This window comes from Notolabrus celidotus, chromosome 13, assembly GCF_009762535.1.
Source record: "Notolabrus celidotus isolate fNotCel1 chromosome 13, fNotCel1.pri, whole genome shotgun sequence".
Classification (NCBI taxonomy): Eukaryota; Metazoa; Chordata; class Actinopteri; order Labriformes; family Labridae; genus Notolabrus; species Notolabrus celidotus.
Genome location: NC_048284.1, coordinates 25,183,511 through 25,206,646, shown reverse-complemented (window position 1 = coordinate 25,206,646; position 23,136 = coordinate 25,183,511). Strand labels below are relative to the sequence as shown.

The 23,136-nt window shown below is 41.0% G+C and overlaps 1 protein-coding gene across 4 annotated transcripts in view; it reads left to right on the top strand.

The window, feature by feature from the left end:
* The window catches only part of ccdc85cb (coiled-coil domain containing 85C, b), a 54,194-nt gene extending 31,138 nt beyond the window's left edge, over positions 1-23,056 (top strand). The window contains exons 2-7 of one of the 4 annotated variants that reach the window (XM_034700071.1): positions 5,880-5,959; positions 7,206-7,247; positions 13,166-13,267; positions 18,022-18,114; positions 19,611-19,709; positions 20,869-23,056. In XM_034700071.1, coding sequence (XP_034555962.1) covers positions 5,880-5,959; positions 7,206-7,247; positions 13,166-13,267; positions 18,022-18,114; positions 19,611-19,709; positions 20,869-20,958 — 506 coding nt within the window. In that variant the 3' untranslated portion in view covers positions 20,959-23,056. Of the gene's footprint in view, positions 1-5,879; positions 5,960-7,205; positions 7,248-13,162; positions 13,268-18,021; positions 18,115-19,610; positions 19,710-20,868 lie in introns of all 4 variants that reach the window. The other 3 variants (XM_034700070.1, XM_034700072.1, XM_034700073.1) reach the window with 3 other exon arrangements.
* The last annotated feature ends 80 nt before the right edge of the window (positions 23,057-23,136 follow it).

Below are 23,136 nucleotides of genomic sequence, written 5' to 3'. Positions count from 1 at the left end.
CCATACTGGGGGTTGACACATGTAGAGAGGGTGTCACAGAGAGGGAGATCAAATTAAGAGATGAAATGGAAATGTATGAAAGAGGCTGCTTTGTTGTATTGGAGTACAGGGACTATATGAGCATTTTAACATGTTTCACTACATTTGTGTACCATCACATAAACACACTAAATACTCAAAGAATCATGTTGCCATATCCAAGGAATGTTAATGTGCTTTTTTCTTACCACTCCAAGCAACCACTGGTCTCCATTCACTCTGTGTAACACATAGAGGATAAGGCTGGCAGCATTCTATTTTTTTGTTGCTTTTAACAAATCCCATGAAAAGACCAAAAACCGAAAAGCACCGTCTGACTCTCTCCATCAATACCGTCTGACTTCCTCAGCCTCTTTGAAGCTCTCAGCCCCAAGCCTAATGTTCTTACTGAAGCGTTGGTCTCTAAAAATGTCTCACAAATATAAACTTGCACTTAAAAAAAAAAATTCCTCGAACACATGGGAGCTGGAGTTTTCAAAATAAAAGTAAACAGTGTGTTTGTTGGGCACTATTTTCAGCTGCAGATTGGAAACACTGAGTACTGCACACACTTACGTGTTTAATAATACTTTTTGATGAAGATTTAAGCACATAATTCATTGTCTCTTTTACATTTTTTAATGAAGTCTCCTGTTGTAAGCAAGTAAATAGACGCTAAACATTCTGAAATGGTTCACATCCATTTGAAAATGGAAGCAAACTATGACAAATATTTGTAGGTACATAGCTTATACTTAAAAAAACTGCTCTGTTTGTCTAAATCAAAGTATTTTATGGCAATTTAAAAAATTGATGCACAGGACCTCTTAATACTTTTTTAGGTCTATCAACAGCTGGGTGGAAATCAAACAGGAACTGAGTGTCAGTAGGACAGCAGGGAAGATGAAGTGGAATGGTTGCATTTATGTCCATCCCAATATAAAGGACATTACTTGCATGTGTAAAGGAAGAATAAATGAGCATTGTGGCTTTAAGCTTCTAGAAAACCTGCAGAAATACAGAAGAAATAAACGTAGAGGACCGGTAAGGCTCTGTCCATATTCATATGCGTATCAGACGTGGAGCATAAATGAGCCATTCTGGGTACAAGGAAAATGACAACACTTGTGCACATACTTAGACTGTGCAGCTCTGAGCACGAATGCAGAACAACCCCTGGCTGCTGACGTAGTTGATTGATACCAGACAGGAGGACCAGATTGGAGAGAATTTGTAGGGTTACAGTGATGAGAGGCGGGCTAGAATACGGTGTAGTTTTGATCTTCTGAGATTGAATCTGGCTCCACTCGCGCTTACTAATACTCTCATTATTTATTTAGCCATTTATTACAGTTATTTTTTGTTGGTATCTGTAATGCTGTAATATGTCGGTGAATGTTTCAGGAATGATGGAAAACCATACAGTCTGGTCTTAATATGACTGTTTGATCAATGTCTTCGAATAGTCTGTGCATAAATGCTCAGTACTGAACCACTTTTGAATGTCTTTCTGACAATGGTTGTTGTTTTATCTACATCTACAACAGAAAAATGGAAGGACAAACTGTCCATGGACTGTGTGATTCAGGAAATAGCTGGAAATATCTGGGAAAGTTGAAACACTATCTCACATTTTATATGTAGTCTATAAACAAAACATCACATTTCTCACATATTTAGTTCTGCAGTTGTTTACATCTCCAGTTTGGATGCAGTTAGTTCTTCTTTCCAAGGAGTCGTAAAACTATGAGGAAAACTTTCAAACTATGAGGCTGAGTAACTGTGGCGTGTTGCAGAGGCAGAGTGATCAGCAGTGGACAGATGGGGACGGGGATGTTCGGAGCTCAGTGGAATACAAAGAAGATCCAGTTGAGGTCGGGACCTTTGTGGATTGCAATAAATTTGCAAGAGTTTGCCATTCATTCTACTTTAATTGTCCTGTAAAAGGAATGAGAAAATATCTTCCAAGAAAGCCAAGATGACAGATGGATCAGCTTTAAAATAGTTGCACACTTCATAACAGCAGAAAGAAGAACAGAGGAGGGGAAAGTAAAAACAGAGGGATGTAATAAAAAGGAAAAGAGAGGGAAACAGGGAGAAGAGCGGAGTTAAAGGAGGGAGTGGCCGTTGGAAGTGGGTCACAGCCGCATTGACGTGATACAAAGTGACGTGTAGGGAGGGGGGGAACGGACTCGCGCCACCGTCTGCGTCACCTTTTGTCCTGCGTGCACGCAAACACACACTCAGGCTTGCACATTAAGAGCTCTCACACGCTCTCGATTCATTGGATAAACAACACTTGTGTGGGGGTAAAAATAGCTTCCTTGTGCGTTGTGAGGACAAGGTTCCCCCCCTGTGTGTCTGCGTCTCTTTCTGTATTGTTTACTGCTTGGTTGGACTCTGTTGTATTCACTTTATCAGCCCTTAATATCACATTCAGGTTATGCATAAGTAATAAAGGCCTCTCCCTGGGTGCTTATTATATATGAAAGCAGTAGACTGTAGTTATTTCACTGTGGCTGTGCGATGCTCTGTATGATCTGTAGCTTCTCCCTCAGCTTGACTGAGGAGAGAATGTGAAGCCGGAGGGATGGAGGATGGATAAAAGGAAGGAGGAGTGGCAGGGGGAGACAGGGGAACAGTTTAATTGCCTGACCCCTCTCTCCCACCAGGATGACTCTCCAGAGCTGGGTGTTAAAGAGAGGGTGACGGCTGGATTCTCTCTACAGATCCCCGCAGCTCTTTGCATATATGTGTGGATGTGTGTGCGTGTTAAGGGGGGAGGTGTCTGGCTTTTTGTGCACGTTCCCACGGCAGATCTGCACATATTTAAGCAGGACCACTTAATCTTGTCATGTGTGATGCTGAAGTGATGCGCTCTGAGATTTAACATAACCCCCCTATAACACATCAAAGGCTTAATGATGGGGTAAGGAAGGGAGACATTACGCTGTGGTATGTGAAGACTCGCTGATAGTGAGATTCTTCACTTCAGGACAGATTTTCTAGTCAGACTGAGCCTGCCTGAGCCACATATCAATATTTATCTTTGATTCCTTATCTGGATTTTGTTTAATTAGTTCTTAGGAGATAAAATAATCCTGACAGACTCCTCTGACTTTTGACTTTATTGGATTATTCATGGCTAGATCTAAATCTCTGTAAATAATCTAAATATCCACATCAACGAGGAGAAAACATTCATTCCCCGTCCTCCCTGTTGTTTTTCCTACAGCTCTTTTCTTTGTTGTTTGAGTTTGCTGGCGATGACTGAAGGCCCGAGGAACCTTCAACCTAATCGGATTGAGATCTGGCTGCAGGTCAGGCCAGCAGATGAATCCAGATTAGAGGGTCACAAGGCAGAAAGAGAGGATTACCAGCTCTGGCCTCTGCAGCCCTCCTCCTCTCGTATAAACAGCCGATTGACGGCACTGTCTGCACCGGCCGTGCCATAGAGTCAAAGGGCTGGACATAGATAGGACCTGCAGGGCCTGCTGGGTGCTGCCGTCACTCACCCCTGTTTACCCTGAACGTCTCTGGAGCAGGTTCAGTTTTGTATCTTGAAATGATGTTGGATTAAGCAGTAGATTAAACCTATTAAATCCATGTGTATTACACTGGTTTCATATTAGAGCACGCCATGCCTTTAAAATATTTCCATTTGAATAAGAAGCTTTGTAGCGTGAGGAGCTTGGGTACCAAAATCCACCTTTTTATTTGTCATTTATGGTAACTGTTTTGGACACAGAGTCTTCGCAATCCCCCCAGAAAGCCAGTTAACCATATGGCCAAGACATTATTCTCAGGCAGAAAACTAGCTACATATGTCCACCTGGTTCCTCTAATCTTTTAGCCTGAGTCTGGAAACTGGGTGTCTTGTTTCACAGTATTTACGAAGGCAGATCCCACCACAACCTGCTACTTGAGTGTTTGCAAACTAGCTCTATATGTAGCAAAATATGTCTCAGTTCTAATCTCTCTGCCTGTGAGTGTGCTGTTAATCATGTGTTTCTGCAGAATTGCACCCTCTTGTTGCAAATTCTGATCAGATATATTGCATGCATCATGCAGGCTTTGCAGACCTCGTAAGGTCAGTTCAGAATACACAAACTAAGGTCAGAGTTACCTCACTGATGCAACAAGCAGCAACATTATATGTGTGTGTAAATGTGTGTGTGCTGCACCCTACAGCACTGACGCCTCATCTGCATCGTAACTCAACCCGGCACATTTATCAGCAACCTCCCAGTCGGCTTTATTATAACTCCCCATCGCTCTCTCCACTCTCCATCTGTCTGCTCTTCCCATTTAGAAAACAAAATAACATAAATGTGTGTGTGCAGCGGTGTTCTCCTCCGGTTAGCTGACGGAGTGTGGCTCCTGTGCGTCTCCAGTCTTTGATCTCGCTGTAAATTAAACATGCCTCTTTAGATAACAGGCTCTGTGCCACCTACTGATTCAAACTGCACCTCCACTCTTCACACGGCTCCTGTCCCTGGTTTGAACTCCATCAAGTTGATTCATGTGAAAGCAGAATGCTGATAAACAACAGTTGGGGGAATCTCTGTGGAGCAATTAGGCCACAGTTAGATTGTTTGGCGGGCGTAAACAATATGGAGACAGTTTTACAGAAAACATCAAACATATCATGGAAGTCTGTTTTTACAATAAGAAAGTGAGGCAGGGGGAATGTGTGCCAAACTGGAAACCGGCTCCAGTCAAGACTGGGGTCGGAAGTTAGGTCAAGCGCTGCTAATCTGGGTGGGAACGCTGAGTGCTTGACCCTTGACATCTGGCTACAACTAGTTTTTAAGGCACATGAGGACTTTGTAAAATGAAGTACACATGGAAGATGGATATGGAGAAAAACAGCATCATGATTCAGCAGTTAAAAAAAACCTAGGGCTGCATTTACTTAAAGGATCAGCTGATTCACCCGTAAATCACTGGACAGAAAATGTCAGAGAGGAGTCGTAAGAATGTGTGCTAACCTTTTGCTGTTCGTAGATTTCAAGATGTGAGAATTTGAAGGGGGGGGGGGCTGACATCAGTATGATACATTGTGTACATGGTTGCAAGCTAATGATAGTATTTAGCTCCAAGCCATGCTGTACTTAATATGGATGTGCCTGTTTAGTTGACTTAACGATCCAATGTGGTCACTCCTGCTCGTCAGCTGTGGATGCTAATATAGGAAGACCAAAGGTTGTGGATGCAAGCACTTCTGACATTAGCCAAATTCAGCAAACTAAATAAGTAGTGCTCAATTTTGATTGTTTTCTGAATGATTGCTTACCTTCATATAGGTCAGCTAGTTCAAATTTAAATTTTCGTCAACGTGACTGGGAAAGTCACTGTAGAACATTCCTAGTAAGTACTACCTTAGACAGTTGCTACACACTCTTTATTTTGGCATTTTTGGACTAAGTTACATTTTTTAGTCAATCGCACAGTTAATTTTTGGATGTTTTTTGTTTGCTGGGGAATCTTTTTCCAGTTTATACTTAGATTGTAAATGTCCAGCTTGTTAGTTCCTAATTAGCAGTTTTCCAAGAAATATGCAAATCAGTGTTTTCGGATTGCAGAAGAATAACTTCATGTGCAGGGAGTTTCCAAGTAAAAAAACAAAACAAAAACAGTGCACATATCTCAGCTTTAGGGTCAGGGTCGGGGTTAAATTGGGGCGTGAAACCCCTGCTCTGGATAATAGATTTATGGGTCTGTAAAAGTGCAAGCCAACTTTTGTGCACTGCTCGATGTGGTCCTTTTACTCGGTTGGCCATGCCGGCCTGTTTTTCTTCTCTAGGTCTTTGAAATGCTAATCAGTTTTCCTTCTCCTCTTTTCTTCTTCTCTCTTTCAGATTCCTCCTCCAACTACATCAGGCAGCTGGAGACGAAAGTGCGGATCCTGGAGGATGATAACAATAAGCTTCTAACACAGGTGAGGGCACGCACATACAAACACATGTTAAACCTACTGCATACCATCCAGTTTTCTTGCCCAGTCTAGTATAATTTGAACCTGTAGCCTCATTAAACACCACTTGTTCATCTTCCAAAGTCGCCCAAAATATGTGACAAGCAGCTGTGATGAGATAAAGTGGTAGCCTGATGCCTCTATGGAGCTGCCCCCTCACAACAGCCCGCCTGTTAGTGGGAGAATATGTTTATCTATGTTTTATTCATAGGGAGTCAGTAAGCTTCTATAGCAAGCAGCGATGTTTGCCCCTGAGGCGAGCTGTGAGAGCAGAGGAGAGATGAGAGGAGGAAAAAGGAGGAGAAAGAGGCATTAAGCGACGATGACAGAGCAAAGTATTTCTCCCAAAGTTGACCTTGCTCTGACTTCTCCTGAATTTTTTTGTTTGAGGATGGAGGGCTGGGTGAGTGGAGGTGGGAGTGTGAAGAGGAGGGGGTGGATTTTTGGTCTGGTTCACCAGGAGTTCACATGTCGGTCTGCAGAGGTGTGTTTCACGCTCAGGCCCGCAGACAGTGGACTCAGGGCAGAAATGTTAACTGAGACATCAATTGGTCATGTTAGGGGTCATACTGTGGAGCAGTCACAGCTATGGCTCCTTAATTACTGGTAAATGTGTACATCAAAGCCTTTTATACTTCATTTTTTCCTTTTATGATGTGTTTCGGTTCATTTGAATGCAAGTCAGGCTGCAGACAGTGGAGTTTGAATTTCACACTTTAAATGGCTTCTTGATTCAAAGCCTTTATTCTTTTTCTTAAAGCGATTTCACTTTGCCCAATTATCTCCCAGCAGATTTATATGTGGGCAGAGAGTGTAGGCTGGAATCACTGATACAAAAACCTAAGTGATCTACATAATTAGCCCTTACATGCTTACAGTTAGGTGCTACACATTGTCTCACAGCAGGCTGCACATATAAATGAACCTTCTTCTTAAAGTGCAGTATCATCTATGTACTCTTTTGAAGTAATGATGTGATATTCAAGTGAAGTATTTCTCTCTTTTTTGGCTTTAAAGGAGTATTCTTTACAGCAACAGAGCCAAGGTTGAAATAGAACAAGGCTGAATATTACTGAAATGTTCAGTAATCATGATACTTGCATGAAAACATTTAAGTATTTGTTTTTTTAGTACCTTGATGTTACTCATGGTTCCCGCTAGACGAGAATCTAATAATGAACCAATACACATTATGTTTTTCTCTCTCTAGGCTCATAACCGCTATAGTTTATCACAGATACAGACCAAAAAGGTAATGTTATGAAATGTCTCTTGAAATGTTTGTTGACTCGTCTGCTGGTCAAATGGTTGAGCATCTGTTGCTGAAGCATTTCCTTCTCTTTTATCTGTTTGGTGATGGGACTTTTCACAGCTTTCAGCTTGTGTCTTCTTCCTACGCAGCAAATGGGTACAAGCAGAGCAACACCTGTACAAGGCAATGAACTCATTTCCTATTACAATCAAATGTGTTGCTAAATTACACTTTCACCGGGGTCCTGAGTCAACTCTGTGGTAATGTTTGGAGACGTGTTGACTTGGCGATAAATGTTTTACACCCTTGATAGGCGGCACCAATATTATATTTAGTAAACAAATGATTTATACTTTCATCGCTGTAGGCCTGAGTTGCATGCCAAATATTGTTTCTGCAACCTCCACCAGCTAGGGCTGTAGCTCTGGTTGATGGCTACGGCAATAATGCTATAATGCTCTACAACCCAGATGTAAAGTAGCACAGTTAACAGTTATTATCCCGCAGTGTGGTGTATTTTGGCTGTATTTTGATCCTTAGAGATAAAGTTGTATGTTTTTGTCAAGTTAAACTTGTATAGAACAACTCGACCGGTTAGTTAGTAATGAAATTTCCATTCAATCATCCAGGAAATAGTCGCATAGTCGAAATCGTTCAATCATTTGCCTATTAAAAGCCTATTCACAATCTAACTGAATGTGAGAACAGAAGATTGATACCACTCTCATGTATGTCTGCTGAGTATTTAGCCAAAACAGCCGGCTAGCATGGCGTTGAAGACAGGGGGTAACAACTGGCTTGTTTCTGTTCCATGTAACAAAATGACACTCTCATGAATCCTAAAAGCTAACTTAAAGCTAGGGTTGGTCGTCACGGAAAACTAGCATGAATTTGAATGTAGCATTTCCTTAGGACTCTGTCTCTGTGGTTGCCGGAGAAGGTCAAAGTTGTGACAACTCAAAGTAATATACGCCTGGTCCGCAACTACCTTAGAAAATACAATTCTAATTTTTTACATTTTGATTCTGCTATGGACATAAAGAAGGGCAATATAACATGCTTATTTGTAAACTTGTAATGCTCTGGTAGGCAGATTTTGTAATGGAACAAAGGTAGGTTAAGCAGCTGTTAGACTTAGATTTATTTATGGTAAAGACATTAAAGTTTCATCAATCTTTTCATTTAACTCTTATCAGGTGAATGGACTTATTCCTCTAAATATCTTATGTATGGTGATAGTGTCATAGCAAATATTTTGTACATCAAAACTGTCCATTTTAACAAATGGTGGCCTCAAACATTACCACAGAAGTGAATCGCCCTTTTTAAACAGTGTCGTAATTTGACTACATTGCCTTGCAGGAGTGTTGCCTCTGTGTCCAGTCTCTCCTATGCACTGCCAGCATGCTCGGCTAACAAATGAGCACAGGTGGCCCTGCCTGTATGTGGCCTTTCTTGGCAGTAGAGCTTTTCTCTGTCCTTGGAGCGTTTTCTTTTTTGCACAGCACACTGAGTGTTTAATACAAGTTACCTTCAGGTGAATGAATGCTACGTTGTGCTTTGGTGCATAAATGACACACGCTTGTCCTCGCTTGTCGGGACGTCTGGTGGGATAAATAATTGAAGTTTGGAGGTTAACACAGGTACACCCAGGTATCAATAATGCATGTAAAACCAGTGGTGTGTGAGTGTCACTGAAGTATGAAGGAATGTGTGTCTGAAATGAACTATTCTTGTTGTTTTTGTCTTAGATAAACTGCTTTTCATAAAATCATGGGATGAAACTTAAGTGTACTCCAATAAATAATGGAGAAATGTAGAGCTGGAGTTTACTTTCTGATTTGACTCTTATGCAATATTGTTCTAACTACATTTGTCTGAATGCTAGCAGGTGGAATTGTTACAGTGGATTAGTTGCCTCAATGGACATATTGCCTAACATCCGGTGTTATGAAACTGGCCCAGTGAAACTTACATTGAGCCCGTAGGAAACAATAGCCTCTTATCACAAGAATGTTGACCCTCCAAACCAGCTCGACTAAAGGATTTTACCGTACCAAAGGGAGCAGGCAGGGAGTAAAAGACAAGGTCCCACAGTGAATATTAACAAGGGCCTACACTGCACAGGTGTGAACACAATGAGAAAAACAGGTGTGTGTTCACGTGCACGCCCAAGCTAATGCTCAATCATGCTCAGCCACATGCATGTACATGACTAGCTGTTAAACTCTACTCCCACACGGATCTTCAGTGTCTTTCAACCGTTACTTATTACTGTCAGCTCGGTGGAGTGTGAGGTACTCTGTGGCTTTCCCTACACACTCACTTCTACTTTCTCATGAACACGAAATGTGCTCAGTGTGGCTCTAAGAATTGAATGATTTATATGATGGATATAGAGAACACCTCATCCGTTAACTGTAGGCTAATTTAACTCATTTAGTTAGAGAGGCCTGCAGCAGGGTGCAATGGACTTTAGGTTAATGAATTGTGTATTATTGTATGTCAGAGTTTTGACAAGAATGATTTATTGACTAATGCAGCAGATCAGGGATTGAAACGTGGTTTGGTTACTGTTATGACACCATGCAAGCTTTTTGGTCCTTAGACATTAAATTATATGAACTATAATCTCCAGAACTACAGATTATTATTATTTATTTTTTCTTGACATTACATGTTGGATTTTTAGACTTTTTAGATTTTAGATGTGTTTATGAATGTGTGCACCTTTCAAACATACAAAATGATAGCTTCCAAAAGAGGCCCCTGCACAAGTGTCTTTAATATACTATGAATATACATCACTTTGTGCTTAACTAAGGCTCAATATGCAGTTGCAGCAAGCGGCAACCTCCTGTCTAAAAATATGAGTCCAATGCAGAAGTGCTAAAAACTACAGTTAATCTAGGATCTGCTTGAGGCTGGCTCCAGAAGTACCGAAAACCACATACACACCAATTCTAAAAAGACGATCTTTACAGCAAAAATTAACATGTTTACAGCCTGGTACAAAAGACGAGTGTAGACTGGATAGCTCATATCTCGTTCGGCACACACTGTACAGGGGCTGAATTTTTTTCTAACAAGCCAATTTCGAAGATATTGAGATTAGGAGTCTTCCAATGAGAGGCACAGCTGACTTGATTGACAGGCGGGAACACTGTAGCTGTTGGCTAGGAGGCTCAAAGCCCACCTCTTTATGTCACAACCGCTCGACAGCAGCAATATGGCTTCCGCCGATTGGCATCTAAACAGCGCTTCAGAAACAGATGGGTGACGTCACGGATACTACGTCCATATTTTATACAGTCTATGAGCTGCAAGCAAAAGTCAGCGAGCTAAACCTCATGTGATTCATACAATCATTCATACATAAAAACAGCATTGTTGTGCTGGTTAGATCAAGGAGCTGTTTAGATTTTGATTAGAAGTAAAAGGAGGAATCACTTTAAGATCAAACTCTACTGATTCTTCTCATTTTGCCAAGAATTCCACACAAGGTGCTCGCCACCATCCCCTCTACCCTGTTGTTAAGAAAGCACTTCCTATGCCCCTCATAACTCAAACAGGAAGTGATGCATGACGTCCACAGCTTCTCCCTGTCAGCACCAGGAACACTGTGATGGATGTGTAGATTGAGAAGTCTGAGTTTGAGATTGCACAGGGTCAACAGTCCCCAGCTGTCAGGCTAACAAATGGCTTTGTTTGGTCCCAGGGGTCAAGGACAGCTCAGAAAGGGCAGTCAAGTTGTGTGTGATGTGTGTCGTTCTTTTGTTATTATAGATAGAATTAGCCTGGCAGGAATCTTTTTCAGTTGACATACATGTTAATTTCATGGATTAAGTATTTTGCGGCTCTTCAAGATGTGACATTTAAGGCGTATTTTTCTAAATGACAAAAAGCTGGGAGAAATGACAAAGAGATGTTAGCGGAGGAACGAAATTGAGGGCATGAATATGGAAACCCAAAGGATAGATCACAGAGAGCCAAGGGAGGGATTGTGAAAGGTTAGAGGAACAGCAGCAGGATACTAAGCTGGGAGAGACGAGCAGAGGAGGGAGAACATCAAAGGACAGGGAAGACAAGGGGAATGCTGATTGTAGCTTTGTGTGTGTGCCAGATGTGTATGTGACTGTGCACCTGTGTGTGTGCGATAGAGACAGAGACATAATACAGAGGCAGACAACGCAGCACAATAGCCACGCATACACAGACGCACACCCACTGCTCATTGGGCTATTTATTGCCCGAATGCTCCGAGGCATCACGTGTGTTTACTCGCCGTGCCTCGCGCAGAGGGAACACTCGTGCGTGACATGAGAAATGTCAGAAGGAACAGTGTAGCTGCCGTGTTCCTGCCTGCAGAGAGGAGCCAGGCTGGTTACATCCTCCAGTAACCAGCAGTCTTTGGCTGCTAATGAGGACAAATCTTATGAACTTTGATCCTGCATAATGGCAGCTATTGATGACACACTGCCCAGCGTCACTGAAGAGCAGTTTGTGATGATGCTCAAGGCAATTTCGTGAGAGATGATGAAAATGCAGGTGCCAGTGTAAGAAGAGGACTGAACACCAAAGTTTTTAATGAACCATCACAGAGGACTTTAACTTACACAGCAGAGCCTGACTAGTCTATTGACATTTACTGTATATTATGCAAGAATAGTGGGTCATCACTGGTATAGGTGCTCATGCTATAGGGTACCCAGTGTTGGTTGGGCTCTAACCAAATGCTCGGATTACAGTAAAACATCAAGCCTGCAAATCTGATTTGATTTGAAGTAAAAAAAAAAAGAAGTCAGTATTAGTTTGGTCAGGCTCTGGGTCAAATCAGGTTATTGTTTTGCTACATTGTAAAGCATTAATGATATGGACCAAAGTCATGCTGGCCAAAATAACAGTCTATTTGGTCAATATAGAGATCATGATTAATTGATCAGTTGTTTGTTAGTTTGAGGGACAACCATTTTTATTATATTTCCACACTCAAATAAACAGAGAATAAACATGTTTGGTTCCATTTTGTGTTACATACAAGCTCATGCACAAATTTTGCATTAAACCAAGACTTAAAATGAGGTTCTTCACCTTACCTGGATGTGTCCTCCACAAGCAAAAATAATTAAAAGCAATGCTATTCCTATTATCAATGTCTGACTTGACACTGGATAAGGACAGGGAGTAGCGGCATCATTCCTCTAGGCCTTCGCACACTCATCATACTACACTATGAGGTGCTTTTGAGGTTATTAGTTGATACAGGTTTCATGCACTCTTCACACGAACAATTTCCCAGATTAACATCAATCCCTAAAAACAGCAGATACGGTCAAGTAACCAAACCATCAAGTTTCGGGACCAGCTCTTTTTCTTCTGTTTCAGACATTAGACCTTTGTTTGCCCTGACTGGTTTCTGTTGTTAATTCTTCCACTCTAAACTGATGCTGTAAGGTAGGGGCTCATGACATGGCATTCCAGCTCCTACAAAAGTGAAGCCAAAACTTCTTGATTTCCCCCTGGAGAGTGACTGTTAGTTTAAGGGTCCCTTCATTTGACACACAGCAGATCATTTTTACGGGTGGAGCAAACATTTTACCATGTATAAATGGCTGTCAATAATGTTTATTTATATGAGTGAAGCCTAAATCATGATTGGGATGAATATATATGAATATTTAATTAATTGTGCTGAGCCCTACTTACTTTTCCACAAATAACAGATGCAAATTGTTTGACTTTTGAGTAACAGTAAAGGTGAAAAATTGTATCATTCCTGAAAATAAAATAATGGTTAAGCCTTAACAGTACTAAAACTGATATGACCAATGATATACAATATCATTTTTTTTTTTTTTTGCCATTCAAGTCTAATTTCTCTTTTCTGTTTGTTTGTTTGTTTTTTTTGCCCTCAGCAGTGTAACCCAGGTGACCTACGTGCCCTGAGGAAGGGGATGACCCTCTACCACTCAGAGTCCCAGCTGTCCTCACTGCCCCAACGCCAGGATGCAATGCACATGGTCAGTACCCAAGAGGCTAACACAAACACACACTCACACACACATACACGTGTACCACAGAAGAGGGGTCCTCAAAAAGCTTCATATTGATGCACAAAAGGGACACCCTCTCCTTCCTAACCACTTCTTGTACTAAGATCAGCACTGCTTTCACAAAGGTAGTGAAGTAAAGAGACAGGGTTTAATTGCAGACACACATATGCACACTTAATTGTAGAGAAGACCGTGCCAGTGCCTCCACTGTGGAATCAGTCAAGTCAGCTCTAACTCACTTTACTTTTAACTCTCCAATTAAACCTCCACAGGCAACCTCACTCTCTCTCACAAATGACAGGAAATGAAACACACACAGAGGGAGAGGGGAAGAGGGAGTGAAAGGAGGCAGACGGATGGCACGGACTGAAAAAAGAAAGGGGAGAGATGAGAAACTAAAGCAGAATAAAATGAGGATTGGAAGTTTGGAGCCGTCTCTTCTCTTCCTCTCATATCCTGGCCCTACAGCTCCCTCTCTCCTCCCTGGAGCCTGTTTGAACTGAATCCCACTATGAAAGTAATAATCCTCTGAAATCCACTGCCACCCCTGACCCTGCCATTGTCTGGGGAGGAGAGGCTGGGTAATTGTTTTCTGACTGCTTAAGGGAGGTCAAAACTGGGCTATGCCACTAACTAGAGAAATAACCCATCCCTATGTATAAAAATCAATATTGTGTTTTAATCACAGGCCCTCAGCGTGGGGTGCAGGTCGAGTGCGTTCAGAGTGAGCTTGCACCTTTAAAGCACATGGGTCAAACTTGTCTCCTTGTGGAGGCTCATGCTGCTCAATAATGTCCATGAACCATGACCCATGGTCATGGTTCATGGACATTATTGAGCATGCAGGAGGTCTCTCCCCGCAGGAGGATGGATAAACTGCGAATTATCTCGATAGTTGCTTCTCTGCATTTAATTTTCCAGTGCAGGTTAACATGCAACAAGGTCATGATATTGACTTACTGTTGGCTTTGTGCTAACATGACATTTGATGTCATTCTGACTCAGAGAAAGTGGATTTACGTGACTGTTACCTTTCAACAAAAGTGGAGTTTAAGTATGACAGATTGAAATCAGATCAAAGCACACACACACACACACACACACGTTGTTTGATATCCATCAGTTAGATGTAAGATTTTGGACGCAACATGCTATGCTGGCTAAACTATCTTCTGGCAGAGCTAGCATTAGCTTGTTTAAACAAAAATAGTAGACTTGTTAACTGAATGAAAACAGAATGAGTGACAAAAAAAAAATTCTTACATACAATATGAATGAGTTGTTGCCAAATATTCAAACCTAGCCACCTGTTACTTTTGCTTAGCTCTACCAAATAACTTGACAAACAGAGTTAACATTAGCTATTTACAAAAAAAAATTAAATTATGGGAGTTTTTCACAATCAAATTGCTAATTCAGATCAGATTGAACCAAAATAAGTAGTTTTTGTCGAGGTACTAGTTGTATCTGAATTTTTACACCCAGTGACGGCGGTGACCATTGAATTGTTGGTAAAACTAGCTAACTTGCTGAGCTAGCAATTGATTATGAAATCACTATTTTTAATGTTTTACTTGACTGAAAAACACTTGAATGAAGCAAAGTAGTTCTTACTTAGATATTTCTTGTTACCAGATATTTACTTATTCGTTTTCTGTGGTCATTGCTCGGCTAACTAAACTAGTCAACAGACAGAGTTAGCATTTGCTTGTTATACAATAAAATGACCACTAAGCAGAGTCTTTCATATATAGTCTTTCACATTTACTGAATATGTACACCCAGTAGCTAGCTTAACTAGCTAACTTGCAGAGTTAACATCAGTTTGCTGTAACATATTACGCAACTGAAAGAGATTCAACAATGCCTCAAACCTTTTGTTACCAAAGCAATTGTTGCTACAAATGTTTTTGTTAATGTCATTTCAAAATGTTGAGATGAATGTTGCTTACCTAGCTAACCTGCTTAACCATCTCTTGTTATCACACAGAAGTTCACTAAATGGAACCCAGTACACTCCAAATGTTACTTGTGCTATCTTAACTATTAAACTGGTGGATTTTAGCAGTAGATGTCAGATGAAAAGACAAGTTACAGGCAATGTGGTCAAAATACTGTATTGGTCATGATATTACTGGATTGAAAAAAGTGTATCCAGTTGTATAAAACAGGACAATTTCAAACTATATCTCCCTAAGTTACAATATTATTCATATAAAGAAACTAAAAAAGGCTAAGAATAAGTTGTTCTTGTGTGTCCTCCTCTTATGATGGCTCTGTTGCCATGATAGCTCATTGAAGACATTAACTCATGTTGAGCTGTGTGATGATTTATTTCCTGCTCTCTAATGTGACCTAAGTTCATCCACATGAGAAAAAAAACGCACTTGTCAGAGGATGAAGAGAGAGGGAGTGAAAGGGTGAAAGAGAATATGATAGATGTGGAGCCAAAGACTACAACAGTAGAACTTTAGTGAAGTGTTGTGTGTACCCATCCCAATCTATCAGCTCATCCTTTATATTTAGCCCTATTTAGGCCCAGTTTCTGGTCATGTGTGTGCGTGAGATTGTCAGATGGAAAACTAGAAAGAAAGATGCATAGAGAAAGAAAGCGGCCAGCTTGCTCACACACACTCGACAGTCAGATCAAATTCTGTATGCTGAAAACAACAAACCATTGATTTTGACAATGTTTGTCATCCTCCCCTTCTCATCCTGAAAGGCCAACATTGGGACTGTTTATGCAGGCAAGCCATCCCAAAATGTACATCCATATAAACGGTAAACATTGCCCCAAGCTGGCTGTGTTTCTGCGCTGTCTAAATCTGTTTCTTTACAGCAGCAGCTCCAGTACAAAATAAACAGAAAACTCTGACCCGATGTTCGCAAGAAGTGTTTACACATTTCAAATTATAGCTTTAACCAACACAAGAGAGCAGAGGTGACAGCAATTTACATATTTCTCTATGTAGCTTGAAAAGTAGAACTGCAAGGAGCTGCATGGACGATTCAGCCTTTACATTTGACCTTTGACCAGAGAAAACACACTTGAAAGGAAATATAATCAGATTAAGAAGGACCAGTGTTACATATCATTTTTTCATGCTCCCATAAGCCTACATCACTGATACACATACCTCTTAAGGTGCATGCCTGCAACTTCTCATTTTATCCCTACAAAATACACATAAATGAGTAGAGAGAATATTTTTTTTTAGAATACACCTTTTTAAATATATAAAATATTTTAAATAAAGCCATGTTATTTGCATTAATTAATGGCTAAACTGCAATTCTTATTTTGTGAGAGAGCCATAAGCTGTCAAATAACCATTGTTGACTAAACTTAAAAAAAATGTAACCCTTAAACGTTGCAACGTAGAGTTGAAACTTGTAAATTGGGTACTCATGATGGACTCTGTTGCATAGCACCATTTCTCAGCACAAGGCATCAAAAATTAGCCAGGTCCAAAAACTTGAAATGAATAAGGATTAAAATTCTGACCTATCTGATGGTTTGACTAAGAGTTTTTGATGACTCTTGTTAGTGCATTCAGATGATTCTGTGCGCGCTGCAGAATCTTATACAAGAAATAACCAAATTTCATTTTAACCTTTCATTTTATGCATTATTTTCTGAAATCATAACTCATGAAAGAAATCCAGTATGACAGGCAGCTCATTCCCATGCTCTCAGGTGGAGCATATATGAATTGTTAATACCATAACTGTATGAATGACAACTTCTGCAGGGAAACAAGTGCAGCATGAAGTGCTGCATTTTTGTTAATGTTGGACTTATGTTGAAAATGGGCCTTGTGTCTTTTAATTTTTAAAATGTAAAATATGTCATAATATCATTACTGTACATTCATCATGCTCTTATGTAATAGTTCTTCTTGCTTCATGCAGATTTCAGGCAAAACCTGCAGGACCAGCACAAAAAAATCAGTTTTCATGTGGTTTATGATTAACTGTTGGGCTGTTTCCACCAAACCTCCCTCTCTGCTGCAGCGGGATTATTATTTTATCTCTGTACTATTAGGTTGTGTGGGCTCATTCTGGCACCTAAATGGGGCCAGTGGGTGCGGAGGGAGCTGACAGGCGCATCGCTAACTAGTAGAGAATTGAACTCGGGCTAACAGAGCCACAGAGCTGTGTCTAATGCAGGGCCCCGATGCCAGGTTACTGAATGGTGCCATTGTGTGTCCCAGGGATCTCTGTGTTCCTCTAACAGAGAGCCACTGTCTGGAACTAACCAGGGGGTAGGATGAGTCAAGCAAACCCCCTGCTCCCATCACAGCAGGTTAAATCATACTGTGCAGGTAGCAAACCTGGCTGGGAGTTGAATATGTGGTGAACACACACACACTAAAAAAGAGATAAACACAAAGGAAGGGGAGGTGATGTGAGTCAGGATGAAAGGGATGGCATTTTCAGTGCTACACTACAAGAAGTCTCTTCTGTTACATCAGAGGAAATCAATCTGTGATACAGAGAGAACAGTTTATTTCCTGTTGTTGAGCAAGGTTTCCTGGAATTGGCTCACATGAAGAGCTACGTGAGATGGTGCTCATATGACCCACGGGTTAAACACTGTGACAGCAGAATTGATGAGATAAGTGTGTGACAGACTGCATGGAATGTCCACTGTATGTTGTGGCTTCAGACTGACTGACACCTCTTCTCTTAAACCTTTGCTCTCCTTCCACCACTTGCAGGGTACTGGTCGTCTTCCAACCAGTGAGTCTTCTCCTGCCACGGGCTACCTGTCCTGCGTCCAGAAGCCTGAGGCAGTTGTGCATGCCATGAAGGTACTATACTCACACAGGGAATTACATTTTAGGGGGACTGGGAGGGGAAACAACAATTTGTTTGGACAAAATCACATCGACGTGTCATTCCTCTTTCTGAGCTGTGAACATTAACTGAGGCCCTTTTTGTTGCTGCTACTCCTCTGTGCAACCGTTAAATCTCCTTCACGACTGTAATGGCTCGAAATAAGGTGGATCAAGATTTTAGTTGAAAAAATGTCTTTGGAGAGAAAATGCTTGAGCAGTCGAGCATTATTTATGTAACCTGCCTGATTGCAACTGAACAATCTCAAACCTGCTGTTGCCAGTTTTCCTTTTGTACCTTTTGCAGATCTCTTTAGCTAGCTAAAACAACCACTTTCGTAATACTGCCTCCTATTATCAGGGGCATGTCCACACACTTTTGAATGGAATGGTCTGACTTGGGGACTGGCTAGTGTGCAAAGAGAAAAATAAGTAGCACTATTAACTATTTCTGTATTGCCATATTTACTTTAACAACTAACATTACAGTATCAAAAAGGTGTATCATTTTTAACCATAGACTGAATAAAATATGGACGTAGTATCCGTGACGTCACCCATCTGTTCCTGAGCGCTGTTTTGAAGCCAGTTGGCAGCGGCAGAAGCCATATTGGAAATGCGGAACTCAACAAGGCATAGTGTGACGTAAAGAGGCGGGGTTTGAGCCTCCTCGCCAACAGCTGTGTTCCCATCCGGGAGTCAAGTCAGTCATGTCCTTATTTGGGCAAAAACTTGGAATCTTAATATCTTCTGAACCGTTGCGTTATTAAAAAATTCACCCCCTGTACAGTGTGTGCCATTAGAAAAATTAGCTACGAAGAGCCAAGCTGTTTTTTTAACCAAGCTGTAAACATGTTTATTAATGCTGCAAATATCATCTTTTTTTAATTGGTGTCTATATGGTTTCCGGTGTTTCTGCAGCCAGCCTCAAGTGGATTCTCGATGAATTGCAGTTTATAACGCTTCCGCATGGGCTTCATATTTTGAGATCAGAGGTTGCTGCTTGTTTTTAACTCAACAAAGTGGCAACATTCTTCAAATATGTCATGCTTAATCCCTCAAGGACTCAAACAGAACAAATAAAGCCCTCACTAAAGGAAACATGCTACATTGAAATGCTAATAAACTACTTGCAGCATGTTGCAACACAGCTTAAATAGTTTGTTCTTGCACAAGTCCCGCCTCCGAAGAGGTCATCAGCCATTCATAGTGAAGGATTTGGGGGTGGCTGTGTGTTTGGCCAATCAGATTACAAAAGGGGTGCATCATCACTGACCACATTTTTAAATAACACTCATTTAAAAATAATTCCTAAAACCATGTTTTATTTTGTTTTGTTTCAAAAATTTGTCACCAAATTTCATTTCATGAAAATGAAAATTTAAAAACAAAATACAACACATTCAACAGTATCAAAATTCAATGTGTTTATTGCTCCTCTTAAGCATTACATCATCTATCTGTGCCTTCAGGTGCTGGAGGTCCACGAGAACTTGGACAAACAGGTTCCTGAGGACTATGAGGATGATCTCAGCGAAAAGGAGAAGGCCATTGTGCGAGAGATGTGCAACGTGAGTGCAACACTTTACCTTCTCCTTTGCAATTCTTCTGCCTGTATCCCCGAGCAGTTTGCCTTTGATTCCAGCTGCCCCTATGCTATGAAAGACAGTGGTTTCAGTTGCATGAATGCGGTGAAATGTATTTCCAAGGAGGAAATAGGAAGAGCATGAGTTGAGCGTGTGATACACCGTGCAAGTCATCTGTTAGGACTGCTGAATAACTTACGTAACACATCACAAATCCAGAAGTAATACTGAAGGATATTCATGCAAGTTGGTTAATGCAGTGAAATGTGTTAAACTCCTCCCATACTATACGCTCTATATGCTTGTAAACAAAGAAGCCTTATTGCACAATGTTATTTGTTCAGTCCGGTGGTCAGATTTTAAATTCTGTTCCGCTTGGTGCAAATCAGGTCAGCCTTTGAGCTGATTCATCTAATGAGGAAGCCTCATTTAGACTAATTTGGTTTGGAATGACACTTGCACTAGTGTCCCCAGCACAGCGCTCCCACTTGCTTCCTCCTTTCTCTCCATCTATCTCTCCATCACCCTCCCTTTCTCTCCACCGTCCCAGCTCCACAGCCAACTCCTCACTGTAAGTAGAAGCTGGTAGTTGAGCTGTCATAGCAATTAAAGTAGAGCGGCAGGGAAAAGAGCACCCACCACCCCCTGCCTCAGCCTCACCCCTCCATTCTTCCTCTCCACTTCCCTCCCCCTACTCTCCCTCCATCCTTCTCTGTTGGTGCTGAAAGGCCTGGTCTGGGATAAAAGGTCTGCTGATTAGGGGGGAGAATGAGAGCAGGGCTATCTGGGCCCTGCAGAGGTATGTGAAAGGACAGGAATCTGGGGGGCACTACAATGGTACCTCTGTAATATCACTGGGGTCTCCCGGGAGCCATCCTCCTTTAGTCGCAGAGAGATCTGAGCTCCAGCAAAGACAGAGGACAGAGATTCAGAGATAGCTCAACCATAACATGCATGTGTATGTGAGTGTGCAGACTCTGCAGCTCAAAGCCAAACTGTGAGCATTTGAAGATTTCACTCTTGAAGAAGAAAGTCTTTTTCTGTTTTCAGCCTCGCCTCACTCCTTCAGTCTCTGCCTCTAAGTCTGCCTGTCTCGCTCTTTCTCTTCCCCTCTCTCAACTTCTGTCTCTGCTCTCGTTTGCAGGTGGTGTGGAGAAAGCTGGGTGATGCAGCAGGATCAAAGCTGTCCATCAGACAGCACCTCTCTGGGAACCAGTTCAAAGGGCCACTGTAGCACCGCAACCAGAGGAGGAGAGAGAGAGAGAGATCAGGATTTACAGTACCTACACTCACCTGAAAACACCTCGTACTTCCTGCGCCTACACAACCCATCATGCCATGCTCCCGACTGCCTACAGCACCCAGCATTCCTTCAACAAAAGACTGGCTAAGAGAACGACTTCATGGACATGTCAGTCTGTTGTTCACATGTGCAAACATGTTTCTATCTCAGAGTTTATGAAGCGTTGACGACTGGCAGCTAGTTTCACTGATACACCACTTCTCTTTGTCGATTTTGAGGCTTCCAGCTACACATTGCTCTCTCTTTAAACGCTATAAACACACACTCCCTTTTTAGCCCTTTATAGCATAGCTGTGCTACACCAAGCTAGCGATATGACATGGTTTAAAGCACAGTTGTAATGGGGCAGAAATCTCTACACGTGTTGCTGGATGTGAAGGCAACATGGTGGTGGTATCTTCAGATAAGTTTTGATAGTACCTCCTATAGAGACCCTAGCTCCTGTCACATGTATCGCCCCCTAGTGGTCAACGAGTATAACTAGCATTAGCATTCTAAAGTGTTAACTAATGTGAAACCCACTGTGACCTAGCGCCTTTTGCTCATACTAAGACAAGTCTATGGATAATAAAGTCTAGAGATCACTGTTAACTTGTGTATATTATGTATAAAACCATAGCACTACTTCATTGTTATTGTTGATTTTTTTTTTGATCTATTTTGTATTCTAGCGTGGCCATGTGATCAATTCTTTAGTTTGAATCGCACACAACAACCGGACCTTAAACAGGGTTTGCTTTTGTTAAAAAGAATATATATATCTTTGTTTTTGTTTTTTATTCTTTTTCAGATTCATTGCTATTATTCCTTTTCTCTGTAACCTCTGAAAATGTATTTTGGCCATTCTGAATCAAACCATCTCCATGCATTAATCGATAGATGACTTTCTTACTTTGTGGAATTAACTAAAATTGTATGCTGTGTGCATGCTTGACAATCATTTTCTCAGGTTGGGAGGGCTACAGCTTTACCTTTGCCCATCTGTAACAGTGTGTGTATGTGTTGAGGTGCTTGTGTGGGAGTGTGTGTGTGTGTCTGGAGACTGAATGGTTCTCTTACAGCTGTAGCATCTACCTGTGAATCCTCTTTTTCTCTATTGAACCCTGGTTACAACTCGGTTTAAGACTGCTGAAGGCGTTTGCTGAATCCACTCAAAAACCATCGTCCCAATACTGATAAAATAATACAAAAAATTAGACTTCATTGTCATTGCTGATGAAAAAAGTTTATTTTCCTGACCACAGTCCTGTTCTGTTGTCTTGGATTCAGCAGGTGTGTTTATGCAGCGCATGTTTCTTAAGGTTGAATCTTTTTTTTTTCTTAGAATATGAGAGATAAGTCTTCCCTTAGGTGTCTCCTGAAAACACTAACATTTAAATATGAGTATTTCTTGATGTCAGAATGAACAAACGCTGTTTGTCAAAGTATTTATTGCCAGGTTTAGATAGAGATGGGAGCGCTATCAGTGACTAAACAGTCTTATTTTAGATTTATCAGACGTACTTAAACTGTAAAGTTATCTCATAGATACGTTTAGTGACTGACAGCCCCATCTCTAGTGTTATTTGTTCCAAATTAGAACATTTCTAAGGCTACTTGCCATGCACCTCTCTTCTTTCAAATGATGGCTCAAAAATAAATCAAAGTATGGTTTTATAAAAAGTGTCCTTTTTTCTAGGAACTAATTTGAAGCCATGATACAATTTTGAATACTTTATAAAAGGCATTTGATTTAAAATGTGCCACATTTTTTTCTGCATGGTGTTTTGATTTGGAACTCAACTGTGTTTTTTAAACATCTAGAGTATTTCTTTCTTTCTTTCTTTCTTTATTTCTGTCTGCCTAAATGCTAAAACCACAGAATCCTAGAGTCTACGGAGTAAAATCGATTCCTGTAGTAACTAGCATGGCTGTGACTTCTTTTCTTGAACTTCACTGATGAGATAAATGTTTGGCAGGTGAAAAGAAAACATCAAATAGGCCACTTTTAGAAAAACTGGGAGAAAATAAACAAAGTTGGTTAATGAAACTGTCAAGTGTTGTTTTTATGAGTTGGAACAAACATCTCTGCAGGCATGTTGTTTTCTTCAGTGAATGAGTAAGACTGCC